This window comes from Tachysurus vachellii, chromosome 19 (assembly GCF_030014155.1).
Source record: "Tachysurus vachellii isolate PV-2020 chromosome 19, HZAU_Pvac_v1, whole genome shotgun sequence".
NCBI classification, from domain to species: Eukaryota; Metazoa; Chordata; class Actinopteri; order Siluriformes; family Bagridae; genus Tachysurus; species Tachysurus vachellii.
Genome location: NC_083478.1, coordinates 5,478,788 through 5,503,045, shown reverse-complemented (window position 1 = coordinate 5,503,045; position 24,258 = coordinate 5,478,788). Strand labels below are relative to the sequence as shown.

The window sequence follows — 24,258 nt, the reverse complement described above, 5'->3', positions numbered from 1 at the left end:
AGGCAGGATACACCCTGGACGGAGTGCCAACCCATCGCAGGGCACACACACACTCTCATTCACTCACGCAATCACACACTAGGGACAATTTTCCAGAGATGCCAATCAACCTACCATGCATGTCTTTGGACCAGGGGAGGAAACCGGAGTACCCAGAGGAAACCCCGAGGCACGGGGAGAACATGCAAACTCCACACACACACAAGGTGGAGGCGGGAATCGAACCCCGACCCTGGAGGTGTGAGGCGAACGTGCTATATGACGATAAACGAGTGGTTTATTAATGGTCAGGATGTACATTATCCTAGAAAATTCACCAAACGGCATACAGTGATTTTAAAACTTACAGGCTGTCTGCTATAGTCCTGAATTGTGTTTTAGCAATATATCACATACAATTTTAAGGATAGTTTTCACAAAAGCTAAAGTCTAAACAATAAGAGTTACAGTGATAGATATCATTCATATATGACCTTTAAAACTAAAGGTCTCTGTCAACGAAAACAAATAGCATCGGTTTCAGCATCAAAATCAGATTAGATGACATTCAAGCTTTTCTTCAAGGGTCCCTTGATGGGGATGTACATAACGTGTAAAGATATAAGGGAATAAAAAAAGAGCTTTTTTAACTAAATGCATTAACTAACAGAGTCCAAAGTCATTGTAGCAGAATTTACAATATATATTTTAACCTGTGCTTCTTTTTCTAGTATTTTGGACAGCTGTTGAGATGTATAAAGAGGATTATCCTGTTGATGGAGGCTGCAGATGGGCATAAATCCACCTAAGATCTTTCTGAGATTTATCTGTATATAACCAATAGGAGACACTGCATCAGGAAGCCACACCCTCTGTTATCATTGCAAACCAATCAGGTCTTTGGGGTACTAGACTTCTTGGTTAATTCTAATCCTGAAGACAGGCATGTATCAGTTTACTAGTCCAAATTGCTTACAGTCACCAGCTACAGTTTTGTGTAAAAAGTTCAATTCAATTCAAATTTATTTGTATCGCGCTTTTAGCAAATATATATAAATAATTAATTTTCAAAATTTGAATTGATATATAGTTATTTCTTTTGGTTTATAGTCTATATATCATAGTCAAGTCTACATTATAGAAATACATAACCATATTTGTTTAGATCAGGTTGCTAGGGAATTTCCTCTCTTGTGGTTTGGTTGCTTTTACATGCCATTTCAAATGGCATAATTCATTGATCTAATAAAATTAATGTCTATTTACTTATTTTCAGACAGTTCACTAAATGTTTTCTTTAATCACTTTAGAGTAGCTAATGTTTTACACACTTTCAAATCACTTCTGAATCCTTGAGTTTATTCAAAATGACCTGTTTTACCTCTTATATGTATAATAACCATACTAAAAATGTTTGGGTTTCCTTTGGTGCATCTGCTATACTCCCCAATTCATATTAATATGACGAAGGTCACTAGCGTGGGGTTCATGGGCTTGGTGACTATATGTGCTATAACCTGGTATGTTCTAAGCCTAGAAGACTAGTGTAGCAACACTTTTGGAGCACCAGCCCATCACAGGACATCATGCACACACTCAAGGTATTCTCCCAATGTCCATGTGGGGTTCCTGTATCTTCTTCAGCTTGAGTGAATGATGCCCTGTAATGGGCTGGTGCTCCAAAGAGTGTTGCTCCACTAGACTTCTAAGCTTAGACCGTACCAGATTATAGCGGCTACTAAAGATGTGTTAATGAGTGGATAGTTTGAGGTCATTTTTTTAAACAAAACAAATGGATGAATTCACTCCAGGTACTTTGTTGCTAATATCTAATCAGATCAACAGAACTTTTTAACATGATGTAGGTTTGGGGGGAGAAATAACAAATGATAAAATATGCATATTCTCCCAATGTCCATGTGGGGTTCCTGTATCTTCTTCAGCTTGATTGTGTGCATGATGCCCTCTAACATATGCATGATTAGGGTTGGAAAGGTGCCCCAAAAAAAAAAAGACGTGTTCAAGGTTCCTTGACAGAATATTTTACCCAGGAACAATATATCCATTTGTAAGAAGAGAACAAAACACAAATAAACGAAACGTACATGTGTTTTCAATCGGGAACATTTTGTAAAGGGATGTATTTGCATCATTCTAACACACACAAAGTGAAAGCGACACAATGATTATTGATGTTAAACAAGCTGGCTGGAAAATGGCTGCAATTTAATTTGTAGCCATCCATGGACGTCTAACACCGTCGTAGACCTGCGTTATACTGTTTCACATCAACACACTGCTAAAAAAAAAAAAAAATGAGTATTTTAAGCCTTGGTGATAGAAAAGGAAAACAATTGTTTGCTTGATTCGTCTCTCCGTGTAAAACATGGAAGAAGCACGAACAAATGCAGCATAGCCAGTCTTATCTAGAACGATGTGATAAAATGGATGTCTGAGAGATTTTAAAAAAATGACTTGGAAATGAAACAAAGAATTGACATTAGTGAAGCATTAACAAAGTACAACAGCGTTAGCTCACGTTAGTCGTGTTAGAGTCGACGATAGAGGTGTTATTACTACTGGACATCAGATAAGCGAACTTAGTCAATGCCTGCGAGTCTGTCGAGGTTTATTAAAACAAAACAAAACAAAACAAAACAAAACAACGCTCAGACAGGCTTTTCAGACAGCTAGCTACGCAGTTAACCTTACAAACTGCTTCAATTTAGCAAAGAAGCGAGCAAAACTAGCAAATACGGTTACCATCCAGCCTCCTGTGTAGAGATTTGAGTTGCTTTTTTTTTTTTTTTTTTATTCGGCTTGCCTACAGGAGTACAATATGATTAATTTGGTTAGCCATCTTGTACGCTAGCTAATACATGATCAAGTTAGCAGGCGTTTACAAGCAGCCAAGGGCTTCGGGCACTTCCCCCAATCCACAACACAGTGCTCAGCCTGCTCAGCTTTATGAAATGAAACTAATACACACGGATTTGTGTCCGTAGGACTGTTTTTTTAATGATGTATGAGGACGCGAGTATCGTTCTGTAAGGTGAGTTCAACTCTTATAACCTGTTTTGGGGTCTTTTTTTTTGTTGCTAGTTTGGGAATGAAGTTGCCATGCTAGCTAGCGTGTTGTGGTGCACGGTGTTTATTCGTGTCGTTTACCTTACTGTACTTGTTAACCTCGTACCTGAGCTGGCACATTTTATTATACAAGATTGTAGACGCGTTAAATGCTTTGCGTGTTTTTTTTTTTTACGTATTTTACTTACCAATTAGCAAAGTTTAAAAACATACATCTTAGCTAGCTATTTCATAAGTCTAAATGATCTCAGAGTCGTTCGTCAGAAAGAAAAAAAAACAAAAACAAACAAAACAACAACAAATCGTTACTTTATATATGTAGCTAAGGTGCACGGTTGGTGTGCCCTTGTTGTTAAGTTATCGATAGGTTAGTTTAGCAAGCTAACTACCTTCCTAGTGAAGTTCAAACAGTATCTTCAGCTCATATTTAGCTTGTTTCATCTCACTAGTGTTATAGTATGTTGGTAAACGGACACTGCTTGTGGCCAACTTTGGCCTGTTTTACTGACAGGAGTCTAGCTAGCTTCATGTGCTCTAAGTGTTACCTCGTCTGCTAAACATGTATAGCTTTGTAAACTAAAACGTTAAGTTTGTTGTTTGGGTAATAGTATCTAAATAAATAACTAGCCAGTGTCCGCATCTACATACATTCCGTTTAGGTTTACAGGTGATAAACGCCTTGGTATTGAATGTTTTTTCCCCTGAACGTTGAAGAAACGTTGTGTGTAACACTTTACCGCGGATGGATATGCTTTTAAGCTAACTAGCTAGTAGAGTTCGCTATAAATCACATTTCTGAACAAGTTATATTCTACGGACTACTTTTAAAGTTCAGTAAATGATCAGTTACAGTTCACTGGTTGTGTTTTATGCTGTTCGTGGTCTTCTAGTCATGTTTATGTTGCTCGTTTTATGCTACGTCGCTAGTTAGAGGAACTTTCCCCGCCGTATGTGTCGAATAGTTTGCTAGCAGTCCACCGTCCCATTATTTTGGATTAGGAGAAAGCCGATTTTAGCTGCGTACTTTATATTTTCAGATTTCTGAAAGTGAATACCGTGCGTATTGATCCTTTAGTAACATAATAAATCGTTTTGTTGTATGAACTTAAACGTCTACTCTGAATAAAAATCAATTTCAGAATTAATTAAGCTAAGCTCACAATTAAGCTAACGTTGACAGCTTGCATTAGCGTATGGAATCTTATGAACCTGCTAGCTAACAGCTTGGTAGTGTTTTTCTTTCTTTTTTCTACCTCCAGATTACACAAATAGGGGTTTTTCTTCCATTATTTCCACTGTGTGTTTTATTTTATTTTTTTTGGTTTGTTTGTTTTTATTTGGTGGAGCTACAGGGTGTAGACATTTGCATGTGCACGTTACAGGTACTACAGCTTATTTACATGGATCATATCCCTTCCCTGTTAGTGTAATCAGGTCTCTTTTTAAGTATTTCTAATCCAAAAATAAATGATAAACATATTCAAAATGTCTTAATTTTAGTCTAAATTTCACTCCTTTGGTTTCTCTACATTTCAAAGTATATTTTATTTATGTAATAGCTTTCAAAATGGTTAACACACATGTGATCATGGTTTTTTTTTTGTGATGCAGGGTGAAATAAAGTGTTGGATATGAAATACCACGAGAGACGAAGGGGGGAAAAAACAACAACAGTATAAAACTTCTAACCAGTGCTGCTTCCCTTCAGTTTCCTTTACCCAGTGGTGTGTTGTCATAGGAGGAAACACATGTAAATAAAGGGATGTGGGAGAACAACGATTTTTAACGGTATTGGCAATAAGAGTGAAAGTTTTTTTTCCCCCCATGTGGCCTAAAAAACCTCATAGTATAACTGTTCTTTTTAGGTTTTATTTATATAGATGCACAAGCAGTACATCTCTCTGCATTAGTTGTCACTATATAAATGTTAACCTACTTGAACACATCAAATCAAATTTTATTTGTCGCATACATACAGAGTACGACATGCAGTGAAATGCTTTTCGCATCTGTCTGGTATTCAAACATAAGGAATGCAATTTGGGATAAAAAAAATATATAACCAAAAGGAGGTAGATAAATAATAATAATAAAAGTATAAACTATATAAAAAGAAACTATATAAAATATGAAAATATAAGTGAAAAATAATGTATATACATAAATTTACATAAATGCGTATGGTTTTTAATTATTGTCCTTAAAGTGTCCATGTGTGGTATGGTGTGTGTATAAAGTGGTACTGTGCTGTGCAAGTCTAGAGTTAAAGTGTCAGTGCAAAAAAGGTGTGCAGAAAAACAGTGAAGGGGAGAGGTCCAGTACTAGGTCCAGATCTAGATTTATATCTATATAGATAAACATTTAATTAACAACAATGACTAGTGTCAGAGCTGCTGCTAAAGAAAATTAATCAATGATTAAAGAATCAACAATTCAACAATGTAGATTTGTTTAATCTAGGAAAACCCAAGTATAGTTTAAGGCTGTGTTGTGGTCAGTTTGTCATTATATGAGCACTTTAAATTAAAACACAAAAATTGTATTAATGACAACCAAGAACATTTCAGATGAGAGAGATGGACAAATAAAGTATATCAAATAGGAATCCCATAGTGTAATGTGTAACTCGACAGTCATTTATCAGAGGATTGTAGGCTGCTCAGTTCCAGTCTTTAGGTTTAAGCTTTTATGACGGAACTAACTAGCCGCAGCTTTGTTTCAGCCCGGAGTGGTTGTGAACCGTCACAGGAAACGAGCCACTCGGAAGTTGTGTTTTCTTTGTGTATCTCCGTTTAGTGTTGTTTTATATGGAGGAAGTAGCAGTACGTATTAATTATGTACGCAGTTTAAATATTTTATTTTACTCGGCGTTACCCTTAGCGACCATATCGCGATGCATTTGTTGCTTTATATTTCTGTGTCTATGAGCGGTGACCGGATTTTTGTGCAGAGAGTTTGTTAACCCCGGTTAGCAAGCTAGCGATCGAGCTAAGCTAACCTAGCTGCAAGTACTGTAATCTGTAGCTAACTGGCGGATAAACGTATTTAGAACCAAACAGTCACAGATCGTTAGCTTTTGTTTGTCGCTAACTGTCGCTCCCCTTGTAAACTAAGAGAATGAGCTGAGGTGACGAATGCGATTTAATGGTTTGTATTCCACATATTGTCTTGTTAAAATATTACTATTGCAGTGTGGCACGAACAACGTATTAGTTGAACGCACGGTTCAGTTAATCCTCTCATGAAATAGTCTGACTTTTTAAAAAACAGAGAGTTTATTTATTAACTTTGCAGGTTGTTTGGAAACTAGTTAGTTTAGATGCTTATCTATGTTTATACGATCCCTATATCACGTGGAACCTTGTAGATTCAAACCTAATTACATTTTATAAAATTGTTCATTGTAGTTATTGTAGGTTTGATATAAATTATTGCCCATTTCAGGTCTCTTCTAGGGAGATCATCTTCAGGAGAAGGAATGGATGAGCAGAAGTCAAACTGCGAAGAAAATGATTCAGAAAAAGCAGGTTAGCAAGCAAATGTTTGGTTATTTTAGGTTTGTTTGTTTGTTTGTATTTTGGCCTGCTGTATAAAGACTATGCAAATGCCGGCTACGTTTTGTTAAAATTTGTGTGTGATTGCCTGCCATGTTTTTTTTTTTATCGGACAAACTTCTGAGAGATAGAAAGTCCGCAATAGTTTTCTGTTGGATTTATTTAATTTGTTTTTCTTTGAATAATCATTGTGGCAGTTATTCACAAGACCAGTGTGAGAGCCGTTTCTGTGGCATGAAAGAACAAGCCTGTGAACCTTATTGTGTCTCTTGCGCATACATTTTGACCTATATGTGGCGTGTGCTTTCCAGCTGATGACAGTGCCTCTTCAAACGAGATTGTCCCATCTCAGGGGGAATCAGAAGCCCCTTTTGCTGCAGAGGACATCTCAGGCACTACTGTGGACCCTTCCAATGCACCAGCGTAAAGTCTTTTATTTATATTCCACTTTTTCATACATAAGCTGTTGGTGAGATGGTTTTCGCTTAAATCCAACAAATTATACACAGTATGGTGTCCATGATCAAAAGATCACATACGTTTCTGGCTTAATTTATGACTGTGGTGGATGGCTATCTCAATACTGACTTGTATCTTCAGGGAGATTGTCAGAGCCTGTGCGCTTTGCAATTGTGTCGAGAGAAGTCTTCATGGACAGAGGGAGCTCCGGTGTTTCGGGCCCTCTTCCCTTTGGCCCAATCTGGAGCCATCTACCTCCTCACTGCCATTAGCTGGAAATGATGACCTGTCTTCCATTGGCTTCTCTGAACCCATCAGTCCTGTGTCTCTCTTTGATTACAAAGGTATGTTCAAAATATCTTTTATTTTGCATTCATTAAGTTATGTCTATAGTATTTTTCCATACTTTCTTTTGGTACAGGAAGCTTTTGGGTTCACCACTGGTGTGCAGTATGGTCAGAAGGGGTGCAAATGGGCGATGTAGAAGAGCTGATAAATGTGGATAAAGCGGTCATCTCAGGGATACAGCAGGTGGACTAAAATCACTTAACACTTAGAGATGACTCTTGACTTAAAGATAAAAAAAAAATGAAGTGTAAAATAATAGCGTCTTGAACATAAATAAATTTTTTTATATTTACAGCCATGTGATTATTGTAAAAGGATGGGGGCGACCATCAGGTGCCGTGCTGTGGGTTGCTCACGGTCCTACCACTTCCCTTGTTCGGCTGCGAGTGGATCGTTTCAGTCCATGAAGCAGTTGGCTCTTCTGTGTCCTGAACACATAGACCAGGCAGAAGAAATGGGTAAGGAACGCTGTCAAAGGAATAAGTGCATCATCATTGGTTAATTTATTGGATTTGTTTAAATAGCTTTTTTCTTTATTCAGCTGGAGAGGAGGCTCGCTGTGTGGTATGTGACTCTGCAGGAGAGCTGACGGGGTTACTGTTCTGCACAGGCTGTGGGCAACACTATCATGATGCCTGTCTTGAGATCAGTGCCACACCGCTCCAGCGCTCTGGCTGGCAATGCCCAGAGTGTAAGGTGTGCCAAACCTGCAGGTATGTTTAAGAGAGCTTGGTCATTCAACCATAAAAATAGGTGTGGTTGTTTTACATTTAGGTGACATCATTGGACCTTTCACTACATTTAAATTGCGTCCTATGTTTAGGCAACCGGGGGAAGACTCCAAAATGCTGGTCTGTGATGCATGTGACAAGGGCTATCACACATTTTGTCTGCAGCCAGCCATGGACTCTGTACCCCCTGATTCTTGGAAGTGCAGGGTAAGTTCTATCCAGCATTGCTTTCTTCATATTTGCTACAGTTTGTATCAAACTGAGAAAGTGTACAATATTTCTTTGTGATGCTGTAATACCTGATAAAAGTAATGCAAAGCTAACATCCAGTAAAGTAGTTGTTTAGTATAAAAAACGATTTAAAACACGTCTTCCTTGTTCTTATTGCAGAGGTGTCGTGTGTGCACTGACTGTGGAGCTCGAGGTCTTATTCTCCCTGGCTCTGAGCAGTGGTTTGAAAGCTATTCAGTGTGTGAAAGCTGTCAGCGACGGCGCATATCTGTCTGTGGGGTTTGCAGTAAGGTCACTGAGTCATCTGTCACACTACAACACCGCTGTTCCATCTGTCACAGGTGTGTCTGTGGCTCTATACCTCCATCCAGAACAATGTGTTTTGTGTGCATCCTCTTGCAGGAGTTTTTTGGGTTAGCTTTAAGCGACAGCCACATTTGATATGTTTTCATTCTTTTATTCTAATGAACTGTTTTTTGTTATCTTTTTAGAGAATGTTTGAATGTTTTGTATTTCATTCATTTAAAGACATAATGAAATGTGTTATTACTTTGGTGTGTCTGCTTGATTCTTGGTATGCCTTTGCAGAGTCATTAGCTGGGGTCATTTAGCTGAACCTTTTCCAGTAGCTGACAATAAAATGTCTACTCGGAGGGAAAACTTTAGTCTCTGTGGCACTTCTTAACTTTTGTATTTGAGCAAAATAGTATGATGTTGTAGCATCAATGAAACATCAAAACAAAATGGATTGCCTAGTTGCCTGTCAATAATGCTAGTCACTGGAGAAAGCTCTTCCTTTTGCACTAGTACTTATAGACTCTGCATAGGCAGCCTTTAGTGAGGCTTTTGAGAGGGAGATGTATGGAAGGGGGTGAATTTTTCTGAACGGCTTCTGCATGACTACACAAGGAAAGAAAATTTGATCAGTTAAGAAAACGGTGGATCTGATCCCAAGACGCTTTAATAAAAAATGATTTCCCTTTATAGGTGGGTACACAATGAGTGTGCATCAGTCTCGGAACCTCCAGATGAAAAATGCACCTGCATTATCTGCAGAGAAGCACAGAGTGTTGTCTCTGAGGCACAGCAGTCATCTACACAAGTAGATGAAAAAGCCGATCCAGAGGAGCCCATGGAGTTGGGTATGTGTTTTTTTTTGTTGACGTGTATAAAAGCTTTGATGGTTGCTGTTGAGCTAAGAATTTTAGGTATGTTTCGCTTTTGAGCTCTGTCCACATATATAGTGTGTTGATTCTGATTTAGAAACAGAATCTGAAGTTGTTGAAATGGAAGAAGTTCACAAGAGCATTATGGAAGAGGGATCACCGCAAGAGAAAACTGTGGTTTCTACTGATCCTCACTTTGATGGTCAGGGCTCTCCTAAGGAGCAGACCCCTGTGGCCAGTGATTTAGGTAATCATTAAGCAATTGTGCACAAGTTATCGTTATCCTCTCCGAAAGAAATATTTGAGATCTGTTTGTATTTTGTGCTGCAACAGATATTCTTTTTGTTTATAACAAAATGTAATTAATTGGGCTGTCAGTACACTTGTGTGAAGAATGCAGTCTTCTGATTTTTGCACATTGATCTAGATTCTATGTTTTGTAATGCATTTGCTACATTGGAAGATGTAGTAAAACTGTGATGCCTAGGAAGTTATGTAGTAAGCTATTGGACTTAAGCTTTTTGTGAAGTGATTTATCAGGCTTTGTCTTTTTGGCAGACATTACCTCACTGTGTTGCATGTTATTGGTCTTCGTTTTAATAGGTGTAAGTGATGCCAGCAGACTCACGCAAGACCATAGTGAATCTGTTGCTGATGGTGCTGTTAATATGGAGGATGAATCTAAAGCTCAGGCCACAGTGGACAGCTTTGCTAACACCGTCACTGACACCATGCTGGGATCAGAATCTAAAGTGGCAGAGGCCCATGAAGATGTTCAGCTACAAGACGAAGTCAGCAGACAGGACGGAGAGGAATTGAGCAGCGATTTGAATGTTACGGAAACGGAACCTGCTCCGCTCTCTTGCTCATCACCACCTTCTCAGATTCCTCAACCTGTTATTTTAGATAAGGTAGAGCCTGTTCCAATGGACCTCTCAGAGGCAAGGTTAGAGGTGCCGAACGAGGAGGTTTCAGAAAGGACTTCTCCCTCTGTTGCTCAGGTGGAACCCTCTGCCTCAGACACAGATGAGCGAGTGGGTCAGTCAGAGGAGGAGGAGGAGGAGGATGATGATGATGATGATGAAGAGCTGTTAGATGAGGCACACTGTAAGGATGAGAGTCAGGCTGAAGATGTTCCAAAGCATGAGGCTGTTTCTCATGAAACAAGCATCAAGCCAGAACTGCTCCTGGATGAGATGTCCAACATGAGCCATGGTGATGAGAGCAGCAGTGGCTTCCTAGGCTCACCAGCAGAGGTGGACTCCCAGATGCTGTCTATGGACCTTAGTGTTATGCCAACAGGCAGGGCACGCTCTGATTCCTTGCTCACTGAGAGTGATGAGTTTATGCCGTTTGACGCTCTCAAGTCTGATGGAGAGAAGTTAAAGCGGCGAGGATCTCCAGGTCGCTCCAGAGTGAAACAGGTAGTGTGTTTTTATGCCATCTGTATATTATTTCTCTCAATTTGCATATGCCAGTATAGTTTTGCATGTATGAAAATACACATTTATGTGTTGTTTTGATGGACGATTCAGCATGGACGGGGCGGTGGTTTCCCAGGAAAGAGGCGACCACGAGGTGGAGGAAGCGGAAGAGGACGAGGACGATCACGTCTCAAAGCTATGGCCTCTTGCATTGATGCTTTCTTAGTGAGTTTCTTCATCACGTTTATACTGTTTCTTTTCTTTAAAGCAAATGCTGAATTATTACTTTTGTGTTGTGGGCAGTCATGGCACATGGTGCAGTTCAGACAGGTCCCTGCTCTGTCTATGTGTGTTTAAACAAATGAGCAGTTCAGTGTGTGTATGAAAGCATATGTCACTGTTAATGTACAGATGGTTCAGTGATGGATAATGGACTGACTATAATTAATTGAATATTAGTAATAAATATATGCCTTTGTAAGGCCAGACCCTTTTTTATATATGCTAAGCCACAAGTGACTCGCAGGAAACCAAGCCACCTAGAGAAATGTTTTGAAAGTCATCGCTTTGGCAAACAATGAAATGCATCCATTTTGTCATCCCTTTAGCAAACAATGACTGCAGATACTGGATTGAGCAAAGAAGATGAGGAGGAAGAAGATGACACAATGCAGAATACAGTGGTGCTTTTCTCCAACACTGATAAATTTGTCCTTTTGCAGGTAAAACATGGAAATTTTGTTGTCTGTTGCATGTTCATGACACTTTAGGTTTGCAATTTCACATGGCATTCTTTCTCTGCTTCCTAGGACATGTGTGTAGTATGTGGCAGTTTTGGACGAGGAGTAGAGGGCCAGTTGTTGGCTTGTGCTCAGTGCTCCCAGTGTTACCATCCATACTGTGTAAACAGCAAGGTAAGCATGTCATGACTGATGTTATTTCAGCTGCAGGTTGTGCTCATGTTGAGAATAAATATTTTTTTTTCTTTTCAATCCCTCTTTAGATCACTAAGATGATGCTAAGAAAAGGCTGGCGTTGTCTTGAGTGTATTGTTTGTGAGGTGTGTGGGAAGGCCTCTGATCCTTCACGGTTACTGCTGTGTGATGACTGTGATGTCAGCTATCACACCTACTGCTTGGATCCACCACTGCACACAGTGCCAAAAGGAGGCTGGAAGTGCAAATGGTACCTGAATTGTTCTTCACTAGTGTTGTTTTGTAATATGTGTCAAGTGAGTATAATTTAGTGAGCTTTAATTTACAGGAGAGGACAAATTATTTATCAAATGTAATTGTAATTGCACTGTCTCATACTGATTGCTAAAACTCTATTGACTGTATTTAGGTGCAATATTAAGAATAGATTTTGCAAACATCTAGTTTATGTAATAATAATGTAGATTGCATTCTATACTGTTGGTCAAATATTATTCTATAGTACATTAGGAGGGGCATTTAGAAGACTGTAATAACTACATGTACCCAGAAATACATAGCAAATGAAACATTTTTGTTTGGCACCATAAGTTAATAAGGAGAGGGGTTGGTCTGCAGCTGAGTTGCTTGTCAGGTAATGACAAATGAAAAACTGAGAGCTTGCACACACAATCTGCTTGTCCAGCAAAACTGAGTTGTCAGACCTTGGCTGGTTTCATTGCTTTGTTACTGCTGGTGTGGACATGAATGGACCAATGGCTTTGTTTTCATTCTGTTTCTGCTAGGTGTGTGTGCTGTATGCACTGTGGGGCCAGTTCACCAGGGTTTCATTGCGAGTGGCAGAATAACTATAATCACTGTGGCCCTTGTGCCAGTCTGGTCACATGTCCTGTATGTCATGAGAACTTCATGGAAGAAGAACTGCTTTTGCAATGCCAACACTGTGACAGGTACATTATAATCCTAACTGGAAGAATGCAGTAGTTTTATGTTGAAAACTGGCACATTCAATTTATTTATTTATTTATTTATAGATGGGTGCATGCTGTATGTGAGAGTCTCTATACCGAAGATGAGGTTGAACAAGCCTCTGATGAGGGCTTTGCCTGTACAGCTTGTACTCCTTATGTTCCCAGACGTGTTGGTGAGTCTTTTTGTTTTGAAGATTTTATGAGTAAAGTAACATTCTGTTTGAAGTTTAGAAACTATTGTCATATTTAAACCCCTTCTTATTGTTGATTGTGTCATATTACTGTTTTTATAGTGGAGTCTCCAATGATGTCAGCATTCAAAATAAAAGAACCTGGTATGTCTTTTTGTTTGGTTTAACCTGGTTTATATCCTATATAAATGTCTAACCCAGTTTAAAATGTTTCCCTACAGAGCCACAATTCTACCGTCTTGAAGGTGTCTGGCTCACAGAAGCAGGAATGTCTTTACTACGCAGTATTTCTATGTCACCTCTGCATAAGCGAAGACAGCGGCGTTCCCGCCTGGGTACCATCTGTATTGATGGAGCTTCTGAAGGCCTGGAGCCGAAAGAGGGTGATGGTGAAGGAGAGGAAGGGAAAGGTATGTTTTTAATACCTTTAGTGTGTGTGTATATAAAACACTTAACTAGTTTACAATACAAACAATTATTAGGCAATACATCCACCGAAATTGAGAGCAAACAAGAGAAAGCTAAACACTCCTGGATTGTTTATTTTGTTATAGAATTAAATTGCTCTTATTCATTCTTTCACCCTGCAATAATTCTCCAGGTGACTGTATTATCAAACATGGGTCCAGCCCTTTGTTTTTTTTTAATATTTGGCTCAGCTGTAATAGTTTAGACTTGCTACTCAATGGTTAACAGACCATTATCTCAATACCAATGGAAATGAAATTGGTAGTTTTGGTTCAGTTGTCCTAAAATTTTGTTCTCAGGGTGTGCTGAGTCAATGGAGTGTGAGTCTAAACTGGAAGCTCCTGGCAGCCCAGATCATGATGTTGGTTTGGACAAGGAGCCAGGGGCTGACGGAAGTAACGAGGGGATGGCTGACTGTGATGTTCTTAAAGGAGGAGATGAAACAGATGAGAGAAAGAAAAGAAAGCGTAAACCATACAGACCAGGTGACCATGGACCCTTTGATATTGGTTATGTATTTGCTTATTATACTACAAAAGGCTATGAGTGCTGAAGGAGTTTGTTAATCCTTTGTAGGCATTGGAGGATTCATGGTTCGGCAGAGAAAATGTCACACAAGGATGAGGAAAAGCCTGTCTTCATTTGGTGATGGTGTGTCTGAAGGACAGACAACAGAGGCAAAACTTGAAGAAGGTAAGTGAAACCAGCTTTTGATTGCCAAGCATATAAACATACTTATGTTTTTACACCAAGGTGTTAATATCTAAATGTACGTTTTTAAGGCCCTCATCCTGACATGGATCCACCTGAAGTGAAAGCATTGGAAGGAGATGGTGAACTTGCTAAAAAACGTAGAGGGAGAAAGAAAAGCAAATTAGAAGACATGTTTCCTGCATACTTGCAGGAAGCTTTTTTTGGAAAGACATTACTTGACTTGAGTAAAAGGGCTTTTCTGGCCCCTCCAGCCCAGAGACATTTTCAGGGCATGCCAAGACCCTCATTACCTGTTCCTGGCTGCAGACCTGTAGTTTCAGAATCAGGTATTTTAATGTTTAATTTGGGTATTCAAATTATATTTAAGATGTCTCCACATTACATCAACATTAACATAACATTCTTTTGTAGTAGAAGTTGAAAACCGTGCACCTGAAGCAACCCTGCAGCTAAAGAGAGAGGCTGATTGCTTAAAGCCTCGAGAAGATATAAAATGTAAGTTGCAAAATCCTGAAGTGCTCAGACAATTAATTTTATAACAAGATTGTGTTCAATATATTTATCGCATTTGCAATTTTGCATGTTTTAGTAACTGCAGGAGTAGGTGAGCAGCCCTCTGTCAGTGATCAGAGTTTAAGTAACACCCCGGCTTCAAACATTCAGAAAAATGGAGGTAAAACATGCTCATAAACTTTTCAGTAAATGTTTGCTTAGAGCTTGTAGTGTTTTTATAAAACAGATTTTTTTACTTTTGGTTTTAGGTCTTCCACGGGGGACAGAAAAGCAAGATTCTGAGCAGTTCTTCCGTAAGGTTCTTGGACCCTCAGAAGGGAGCACTCTAAGTGGGTCAGTTCAAACTAGTGCAAGGCCTGTTCTGGAAGGGGAGAGTAATCGCACTGGTTTGCCCTTAAGAAACCTTCCTGGTAAGCCATCGGCATAGTTGCTGGCCTATATTTGGTACTGACTGATACCTGTGCAGCTTAACATTTATTGGTTAAAATCTTTTTACAGGTGCTTCCACGTCTGGCTCATTGCCCTCAGCTAGTATGATGGAGTCTTTTCAGTCTCCATTTTTTGATCCACTGTAAGGACTTGTTTTGGTTGTTATAAAACATTCATATTTATTTTTTGTACATTATTTACATATATATTGATTGTATAATTATTTGTAACCCAGTGATCGTGGTGGAATTTTCAGTCCAGAACAGGATGAGGAAAGCCCTTGGGCAACACCTTCCACTCCAGCCACTCCCACTACTCCTCCGACTCCTACTGAACAGGAGGGAGATGGCCTATCATACAATCAGCGAAGTTTACAGCGCTGGGAAAAAGATGAAGAACTTGGAAATTTATCCACCATTTCTCCTGTTCTGTATGCTAACATCAATTTCCCTAATCTCAAGCAGGATTATCCTGGTTAGTAATTATGGACATATACATGTTTTTAAGATAAAATTGTCATCTCCTGTTATAAAAAAAAGTAAACATCATTTTTGACAGACTGGGCAAGTCGCTGCAAGCAGATAATGAAGATTTGGAGGAAAGTGTCAGCTCCTGACAAGGTTCCCTTTTTGGTAAGAACATAATGCATGTAACATAACTTCAATATTTTCAATATGTAGTATTGATACTTACTTTCTTACATTCGGTTTTATTTTTTTAGCAAAAGGCCAAAGATAACAGGGCAGCACAGAGAATCAGCAAGGCACAGAAGGTAATAATTTTAACATCAATTCGATGCAAATCCAGAGTCAGAGAAAGCATTACTGATCCTTTTTCTCCTCCCCTGTTATTTTCAGCAAGCAGAGAGTCAGGTGTTGAGGCCTGTTAAAACTGAACCAGTACGGATAAAAGGGGAGCGCCCTAGTCTGCACCTTCAAATTCCACCACCCTCTGGCTCTCTTTCTACATCGTCTCAACCAAGCTCTGCTGAAAGTGCATTTCCATTTACCCCAGACACTGCATCTTCAGTCTTTTCTCCAGATGGACCTCTAAAGGCTTCAGGTTCAACAGACATTCATAGCGACTCCTTTCCTAAGCCTCTATCTCAGTCCCCACGTGCTCAATCTCAACCATCAACTCCCTATTCACAGCCTTCCTTTAGCCCTCTGCATTCCTCCTCAGGTTACCCTTTACCTGGCCCACAGGGTGCTCCTCAGGGACGGCCAGCCAGTCTTGGTTCTTATGATATGCAGCCAGGATTGTCTCGTAAGGCTCAGCAGGTTGACCCATTCTTTAAACCTCAGCAGCAGGTCTGTCCACCACAACAGGGAGCTCAGGAACCTGTTGGCCTACCTGAAAGTCCTCGACCAAAAGCAGTTGGGACTGGAGACCCTCCTCTGTTCTCTTCACCCCACTCAACTCACCATGGAGACCCAATTCGTGGCCGACAAGAGTGCATTTCCTCTTTATCCCCCTCGACTGTTGCTTCGCCAGGAGGAATGTTGCAAAACAGGGTGGAGATGAGTGCTCCTTCTCCCCGTGCTTCTACTGGTTTAGGCACAAGTTCCCCTGCACTGATGGGGGACTCTGGAGATAGCTTGTTCAAAGCTCCTATGACACCACGCATGCATCAGGGTGATGCTGGGACATCATCTACACCACTTCCCCCTAGTCTATCTCCTAATCATCCTCCTGAGAGCTATCGTCAGTCTCCTTCTACTTTTTCTGATTCCTGTGTCCAGTCACCTCTAACACCCCGGCCACAGTCAGGAGATGGTTCATCCCCCTTGCACCAGAGACCGCCTATATCCCAGCAAGAATCATATCCAAAGGTTCCCTCTAGCCCTCAGTCACAGGGTAGTTCTCCTCTTACTCCAGGAGCACTCTCTAATGATGGACTATCTGTGCAGTCACCAGCTACCCCACGCTTTCAGTCCCCAGACCCTCACTCAGGGCCACCCTCACGACCTCAGTCCAGAGACCCTTTCACTTCACTGCATAAACCTCCTCGTCCAGCCTCAACAGTCACAGAGGCTCCCTTTAGAGGATCACCCCATTCCAACCAGCAGCCTCCTTGTTCACCATCAGTAGGAGATCCACTAAGTGGAAAACCACTTGGTTTTAGTTGCAGTCCCAGCATGGATAGCCTTCAAATTAGCCAGCCACAAACGGTTGTCTCAAAGCAAGTAATAACTTCCCAGCAAGCTCAGGGTCAACTCCAGCAATCCTCATCTATGCCTCCAACCATGGCTGCTGATTTGGGTGCTAAGACACACATAGCACCCGGAAATAAAGATTCACATCATTTACCAGTCATAGCAAGTACCCAAGAGTTGCCTGACATTTCAGCTGTACAGGACCAGTCAATTATTGGCCTTAGTCCATCAGAGCTTGAAAAGCACAGACAGGTACAGAAGAAATTCGTAGTGTTACAAAATCATTAGAACCAAAATCATCTAATCAAGTTTTATTAACTGTTTCTATTTTCTGTTTGCCTGCCTATTCTTTACAGAAACAGAGACTTAGAGAATTTCTGATAAGACAAAAAATGCAAAGAAACTCCCTTCGGCAAGAGAAGGAAGCAAATGTACCCAATAATAATGCTCCAAATTGGCAAGAAGCTGAAATGGCTGTTTTTCAACAAGATAAATCTCAGCGAGCACCACCTCCTTATCCACAGGTATGTTTTTCAGTTACAGTGACCGCTTAGATAAGGATCTGTATGGCAACTAATTTCTAATGTAGGGAACTAGGATGTTCAGTTTTTAGTATTTGTCTAATGTTGAAACGTATGATTAGTTGTTGATATAGATTTTTGATTGTAAAAATATGGCAAATAGGACAGAGCAGCTGTTGCTCAAGATGCTGTCCCAGGCAAGCTACCTCTACCTATGGGGACAGTAGATGAGAAGTTGTGCCACCCTCCTCCTCCTCTTCTTCATGGAACCCCTGGTATAATGGACCCTAATGTGCAACGGTATGTTCTCCTAATTTGTTTTGTGTATCATGTTTTATTTCAGATGAATGATTAATAAGTAAGGCTTGCAGCACTAATGCATTTAAATGTCTAAAAATTTGTCCATAGGCAACCTGGTGCTAATGTTTCCCAGGGGATGTATCCTCGTCCTCCATTTCCTACACAGTGGCAAGGTCAGGTTGCTAACCCACGTAGGTTTCCACAGCCATCCATGATGGAAATTGGATCCAGGCACCATCTTAACGCTTCTTTAAACAACCCTCTTGGTCTGCAAGGGATGCAAGGCCTGCCTAATCCTCTTGCTGTGTCACAAGGCACTAGACCTGAGACAATGCAACACTCCATGTCTGGACCTCCACCACAGTTCATAGAATTAAAACATAATGCCCAGAGGCTACCAATTGGACCCCAGTTTTTGGCAAGGACAGCTCAGCCCCGACCACACCTATTTATACCACAGCAAGACGTGCCTGCTGGGTTTGTCCCAACATCTTTACCACCTTCTTTTTCTACTCAGAGAGAAGGTGGACAAGGTCCCAGACTTGGGTTGCCTCAAGCTAACTTGGGCCAATTAATGACACAGCAAAGCAATATTCCTCCACCCCAACCCCAGCTACAGCCACATGAGGTCCCATCAACCCATTCAAACACACCTGTTTCCCACTCAACTATTCAGCAGCAGAGTTCTCAAAACAATGCTGCGGGAGAACAGCAGACTGTGGAAGAGACTGTGGACTTACCAGAGGCTGAACTTGAGGACCATTTTGTAGCCAAAGACCTTGGAGAAACAGGGGCAGAAGCTGGAGTTGAAGATGAGGATGATCTTGCACTCGACTTGGATCCCGATAAAGGAGATGACGATTTGGGAAACCTTGACAACCTTGAAACTAATGATCCCCATTTGGATGATCTCCTTAACAGTGATGAGTTTGACCTGCTTGCGTACACTGATCCTGAGCTTGATCAGGGTGATCCCAAGGATGCTTTTTCTGACCAACTACGGCTTGTTGAAGCAGAAGGTGAGGGTTCAGGCACTAAGGCGGAACAGAAAGCTAAAGTTGGTGCAGCTGCCAAGCAGTCACATGCAGCTTCCACACAACTACATTTAAAGACTGAGGCTTCCACACCTTCTGGTGATTCTCTTCCTCCCAAGTCAGAGTCCTCAGATACCAGTGAACTTGCTGCAGTTAAACTCGAAGAGAAAAGCCTGCTTGGTTCTCACCAGTCAATACAGAATGTGGTTAAAGATGATATGGGGGAAGCTGTCTCTTTGCTTCTTAGTGGAGGACCATCCAAGGTCTCAACCCAGCCTGAGAATTCATCTGCCTCATTAAGCACTGTCCGCTTAGGTGGCGTTCAATTTCCCCCTCCAACCCAAGCTAATACACTTGCATTTCCTCCAGCTACACCACATCCAGATCTACCTGAAGATCCACTTGCTCTACCAGATGGCGGTGGCCAACACTCACCTGCAGTTGATCTTGACAAAGTAGAAAGCTCACTAGAGGCGAGTGAACTGCCTCTATTAATTCAGGACTTACTAGAACATGAAAAGAAGGAGCTTCAGAAACAGCAACAGCAGCAGCAATTGAATGCTCTACAAGGGGGGTTGGGCAGTCATCTTCATAATATTCAGAATCAGCAACAGCCGTCTGGTGGACCAGGCCAGATCTTACTACCCCATCATCGTCCTCCACAGGGTATTGTGAGTCAAACAGGAATGGTACCAAGGCCTCCTCACATGTTAACTCCACAGCAGCAGAGGATGCTTAGTGTGCCAGTCCCTCCACCTGCTCATGTGGCAGTTGTGCAACCACAAGCCCAAGCCATGTTAAGAGCTGGACAGCCAAGCAGCATTCATCCAGCTCTTGAGCCACAGCAGCAAGCAGCACCACCTCAACACCATCCAAAACCACAGACAGTACCTACCAACTTTTTCCCAGATAAAGGTAGAGCAATAGCCTGTGAGTTTTTTGTATCTTTTGCATAACATGCTATTTCTTATATATTTATGTGACTATATATGTTCTTTCAGATCTGGATAAATTTATGACTGATGATATAATGGACCCTATTGCCAAAGCAAAGATGGTGGCTTTGAAAGGCATCAAAAGGGTGTTGACTCAAGACCCCATGAATGTCCCACCTGGAATCAATAGGTAATGTTTGTTGATTCAGTGTAAATCTTTGCCATTCTTCCCTATAGCAGGGATTGACCTATATGCCCATTTATTTAATCTTTAGGCAACAGGTATCGCTTTTGGCCCAGAGGTTGGCTTCAACACCAGGAAGTACAGACACTCAGACCCACATTGGTTCTGGATCATCTAAGGTCAGTGACTTGTCCTTTTTTTTTCAGCTTGATTGCAAGTTTTGAGTTTCATTGATTATTACACTTCTCTTAATTTCAGGAGGGTGAAAGCAGTGATAAAGCCCAGCCACGACCTAATCCTCCACAATTTGTCCAAGGGATCATCAGTATGTTTTTTCATCCTGTTTTTAAAATATTTAAAAGCTAAATATCCAGCACATTTTATCGTATAATATATACTATACAGAGTATTTATGTTTAAATGCCTATGCACGCTAGATGATGCTGAACAGCACCAATATGAAGAGTGGCTTGTACACACCCAGCAACTGCTACAGATGCAGCTAAAATTTCTGGAGGAACAGATAGGAGCACATCGTAAATCCCGCAAAGCACTTTGTGCTAAGCAGCGTACAGCTAAAAAAGCAGGACGTGAATTTGCAGAAGCAGATGCCGAAAAGCTGAAACTGGTCACTGAAGAGCAAAGTAAAATCCAGAAACAGCTGGATCAGGTGAGCATTGTTTCATATTAATCAATTAGTCTATATCTTGTGTATTTTTCCTAGTTAAAAAAAGTGTTCTTTCTCCTAGGTACGTAAGCAACAGAAGGAGCACACCAATCTGATTGCTGAATACAGAAGTAAGCAGCAGCAACATCAACAAGGCTCCTCCATGCTTGCACCAGGTCCCTCAAACCAGGCACCCCACTTGCTTTCTAAGCTGCCAGGACAGATGATAATGGGTCAACAAGGAGGACTGATAATGGGTCAAGTACCTGGAGGCATTCCTCAAGGGGGAATGCCAGTTAGAATGCCACAGGGGCATCCATTTACAGCAGGCCAAACTCCTCACCCTGGGGCACATGGTACTGGGCCACCTGGCCCAACTAGTGGATTTTTTCCACAAGCGACTGGTGCACAAGGGCCAGATCCAAGGATACTTCAGGAAAGGCAGATGCAACAAAGGATGCAGATTCAAAAACTGCAATTTATGATGGGTCAGCAACCTGTGACGCATCAAAGCCAACAGCCTGGTGTTATAAATAAGCAGGCAGGACCTATAGGTGGTCAGGCACCCCAGGCATTGATGAGCAATGCATTAATTGGGCAGCAGCAACCAAACTTACAACCAGGATTAATAACTAACCAGCAACATCAACAAGGCCTTATGCAGGTTCCTCAGGGCATGATGGGAAACCAGCCGGTTGGGCAGGCACAATCAAATATCATGGCACAGTCAATGACTCCTAATCAAAATTTAATGACTGGTCAAACAGGCATGGCTGGAAATCAACCTGTGCAGCTGCAGAGACCTCAGGGTTTGATGGGCCAACAAGTTCCCAGTGAACCACAGCACGTTCTTAGAGGACCACAGGGCCAGTTTACTGCTCAGCAGCAGAGTGTCCTGGCACAGCGTATGCTTCTTTCACAGCAACAACAGAATACAGCAAAGAATATTGCACAGCTCCAACAACAGCAAATACCACAACAGAGACAACTGACACAAATGGGTGCAACAGAACAACAAGGAATGGTGGGAACATCTCCTTCAAGTGGCACTCAAGGGAATGTTGATAATTCACAGCAGGGAGTTCCAGTCCTCTCTCAAGATGTTCAGAGCCCAGCTCCTAAAGATGGTGGAATTCTTAGCCCTAAAACTCCACCTCAGCAAGGTGGATCCTCAACTCCAATCCAGATGCAACAAGGGCCAAGTGGGGATCTGCAGGGAGCAGTTGGTCAGCAACCAGCAGCTGTTGCGTACATGATTCCACAACATCAAGCAACACCGCAGCAACCGGGGCAAAATGTTGGACCAGCACAACAGCATAGCTATGTGAACAACCAGCAGGCTGTGATACAAAATCAAGAACAGATGCAACTTGCTTTGCAACGGCAAAATTCCCTTAATACAGAAGTGAAACAGGAAGGTCAGCAAATGTGTTATGTTGCTCAGCAGCTACAACAGGGAGGTCAAAATGTTGCACAAATTCAGGGCATTCTAGCACAGCAGAGTGGCCAGAATCAGGCTGTAATAACTGGTAATCCAAATCAGCAACAAGATGTATTGGCCCAACAACAGCTAAATAGAACTCAGCAAATAATGATGAATCAGAGGGCAGGTGCACCTCCTGGGCAAATTCGAGCTCCTATTAACATTCAAGCCTTAATTGCACAGAATCCTCAGTTATGTCACCTACCTCCTAACCAGCAGTTACAGCAAATTCAGGCAATGATTGCTCAGCGGCAGGGTCAAATGCTACAATTGCAGGGACAGACACAGGGCCAAATTCGTCCACAAGGTCCACAACCTGTTGGTCCAAGAATGCCAGGGCTTGAGGCACAGCAGCAGCACCCCTATGCGTTTGTTGCTAAGCAGGGTCCAGTTGGATCTTCACAGCAGCAAGGAGTGATATGTCAGCCCTCTGTCATGGCTCCACAGTTTCAGAATGCTGGTTCACTGCACCCTCAACAAACCTCACAAGGAGTCTCGCCTCAATACAACACAACCACCCAGCAACAGCAGCAGTTGATGCAGCAACAGCATCAAATGATGAGAGGCCAGGTACCTTTGGCACGACCAATGATGAGCCAGGTTCGCCCAACACCTCTAGGTCATATGGTAAGACCAATGTCTCCTCGTCAGCTAATGGGCCAGGGCTCACCTGGCAGCCCCCATTCTGGTCAGCAAAGACAAATCATGGGCATGCGCCAGACTCCACCAGGCCAAGGGCAGTGTCTTGGCGTGAGAGCACTTAGCCCATTTCAGGCTTCTCCTTCTCATGTTGGGTCTCCTGTTGGTTCTACTGTTCAAGAATCAGCCTCAAGTCCAGGATCTTATAATAAACATGATTTTGGTACTACTTCTGTCTCTAACCACCCGTCACCTGCATCTAGATCAGACTGTGGGGCTGGAAAAAATAGTCCATTTGGTAACGTTGGAGCGACAGCAGCCTCACCATTAAGATCACCTATAGCTAAGACCCCACAGGACGTATTAGGCCTCAAGTCTGAGCCTCAGGTCCCAGGGGCCCAAAAACCAATAGCTTCCATTCCACTTAATGGCCCATCTCCTAAATTGGCATCAAACCTGCCACAGGCATCAGTTTCATCAGCTGTAGTTGAAGGTGACATGTGTAATGAAAGAGATCTGTGCAAGATCTCCCTACAAAATATAAAACAGGAACCTAGAGAGATTAATTGTGACTCAAGAGATAGTGGAGAGGCTTCTTCGGCAACTGTTAAGCGAGAAATCACTGGTGACTCACTTAACACCGGTAATATTTCATGCCCTGGAAATCCCCCAGGTGACTCTATGGGCCAGATTCCCAGAACAGAGACGGGCCAACAACTTCTGCAGAAGCTCCTTCGAACCAAGAGTCTTCAAATGCCATCACAGAGGACATCTGATGGTATCCACAATGAAATAAATGGCCATATTAACAGTAAGCTCGCAATGTTGGAGCAAAAGCTTCAGGAGACACCGCGCAACATGGAGGTAAAGCGTGAAAATAATGCATGAAAATAATGTGGTAGAATTTATTCTTGTATCATCAAATAATCTTGCTTGTTTTTATCTACTGTTTTACTAGGATCTCCAATCAATCACTAAAAGACCACCTGTAACAAAAGCTAAGCGGCCTCCAAAAGCTGGAGAGCGTGGAGCAAATGCTCGAAAAAAGAACAAAAAAGATGAAGTTGGAAAAACAGAAGCAATAATGAAGCAGATTAAACAAGTAAGGGCTGTGATTGCGAGACAAAGCAAACTGTTAC

The 24,258-nt window shown here is 41.5% G+C and overlaps 1 protein-coding gene across 6 annotated transcripts in view; it reads left to right on the top strand.

The window, feature by feature from the left end:
* The first annotated feature begins 2,816 nt into the window (after positions 1-2,816).
* The window catches only part of kmt2d (lysine (K)-specific methyltransferase 2D), a 28,979-nt gene continuing 7,537 nt past the window's right edge, over positions 2,817-24,258 (top strand). The window contains exons 1-41 of one of the 6 annotated variants that reach the window (XM_060893526.1): positions 2,818-3,031; positions 4,678-4,854; positions 6,511-6,593; positions 6,932-7,043; positions 7,221-7,423; positions 7,501-7,610; positions 7,723-7,885; positions 7,969-8,140; positions 8,251-8,365; positions 8,549-8,730; positions 9,377-9,531; positions 9,653-9,802; positions 10,159-10,979; positions 11,091-11,204; positions 11,588-11,701; positions 11,789-11,893; positions 11,983-12,164; positions 12,700-12,864; positions 12,949-13,058; positions 13,179-13,220; positions 13,298-13,486; positions 13,844-14,029; positions 14,121-14,237; positions 14,327-14,584; positions 14,670-14,753; positions 14,848-14,931; positions 15,020-15,181; positions 15,270-15,342; positions 15,436-15,674; positions 15,759-15,832; positions 15,922-15,972; positions 16,058-17,608; positions 17,713-17,880; positions 18,041-18,177; positions 18,286-20,126; positions 20,213-20,336; positions 20,422-20,509; positions 20,589-20,655; positions 20,768-21,000; positions 21,080-23,983; positions 24,078-24,221. In XM_060893526.1, the coding sequence (XP_060749509.1) occupies positions 6,545-6,593; positions 6,932-7,043; positions 7,221-7,423; positions 7,501-7,610; positions 7,723-7,885; positions 7,969-8,140; positions 8,251-8,365; positions 8,549-8,730; positions 9,377-9,531; positions 9,653-9,802; positions 10,159-10,979; positions 11,091-11,204; positions 11,588-11,701; positions 11,789-11,893; positions 11,983-12,164; positions 12,700-12,864; positions 12,949-13,058; positions 13,179-13,220; positions 13,298-13,486; positions 13,844-14,029; positions 14,121-14,237; positions 14,327-14,584; positions 14,670-14,753; positions 14,848-14,931; positions 15,020-15,181; positions 15,270-15,342; positions 15,436-15,674; positions 15,759-15,832; positions 15,922-15,972; positions 16,058-17,608; positions 17,713-17,880; positions 18,041-18,177; positions 18,286-20,126; positions 20,213-20,336; positions 20,422-20,509; positions 20,589-20,655; positions 20,768-21,000; positions 21,080-23,983; positions 24,078-24,221 (11,838 nt within the window). In that variant the 5' untranslated portion in view covers positions 2,818-3,031; positions 4,678-4,854; positions 6,511-6,544. Of the gene's footprint in view, positions 3,032-4,677; positions 4,855-5,830; positions 6,214-6,510; positions 6,594-6,931; positions 7,044-7,220; positions 7,424-7,500; positions 7,611-7,722; positions 7,886-7,968; positions 8,141-8,250; positions 8,366-8,548; positions 8,731-9,376; positions 9,532-9,652; positions 9,803-10,158; positions 10,980-11,090; positions 11,205-11,587; positions 11,702-11,788; positions 11,894-11,982; positions 12,165-12,699; positions 12,865-12,948; positions 13,059-13,178; positions 13,221-13,297; positions 13,487-13,843; positions 14,030-14,120; positions 14,238-14,326; positions 14,585-14,669; positions 14,754-14,847; positions 14,932-15,019; positions 15,182-15,269; positions 15,343-15,435; positions 15,675-15,758; positions 15,833-15,921; positions 15,973-16,057; positions 17,609-17,712; positions 17,881-18,040; positions 18,178-18,285; positions 20,127-20,212; positions 20,337-20,421; positions 20,510-20,588; positions 20,656-20,767; positions 21,001-21,079; positions 23,984-24,077; positions 24,222-24,258 lie in introns of those variants that run through there. The other 5 variants (XM_060893528.1, XM_060893527.1, XM_060893524.1 and 2 more) reach the window with 5 other exon arrangements.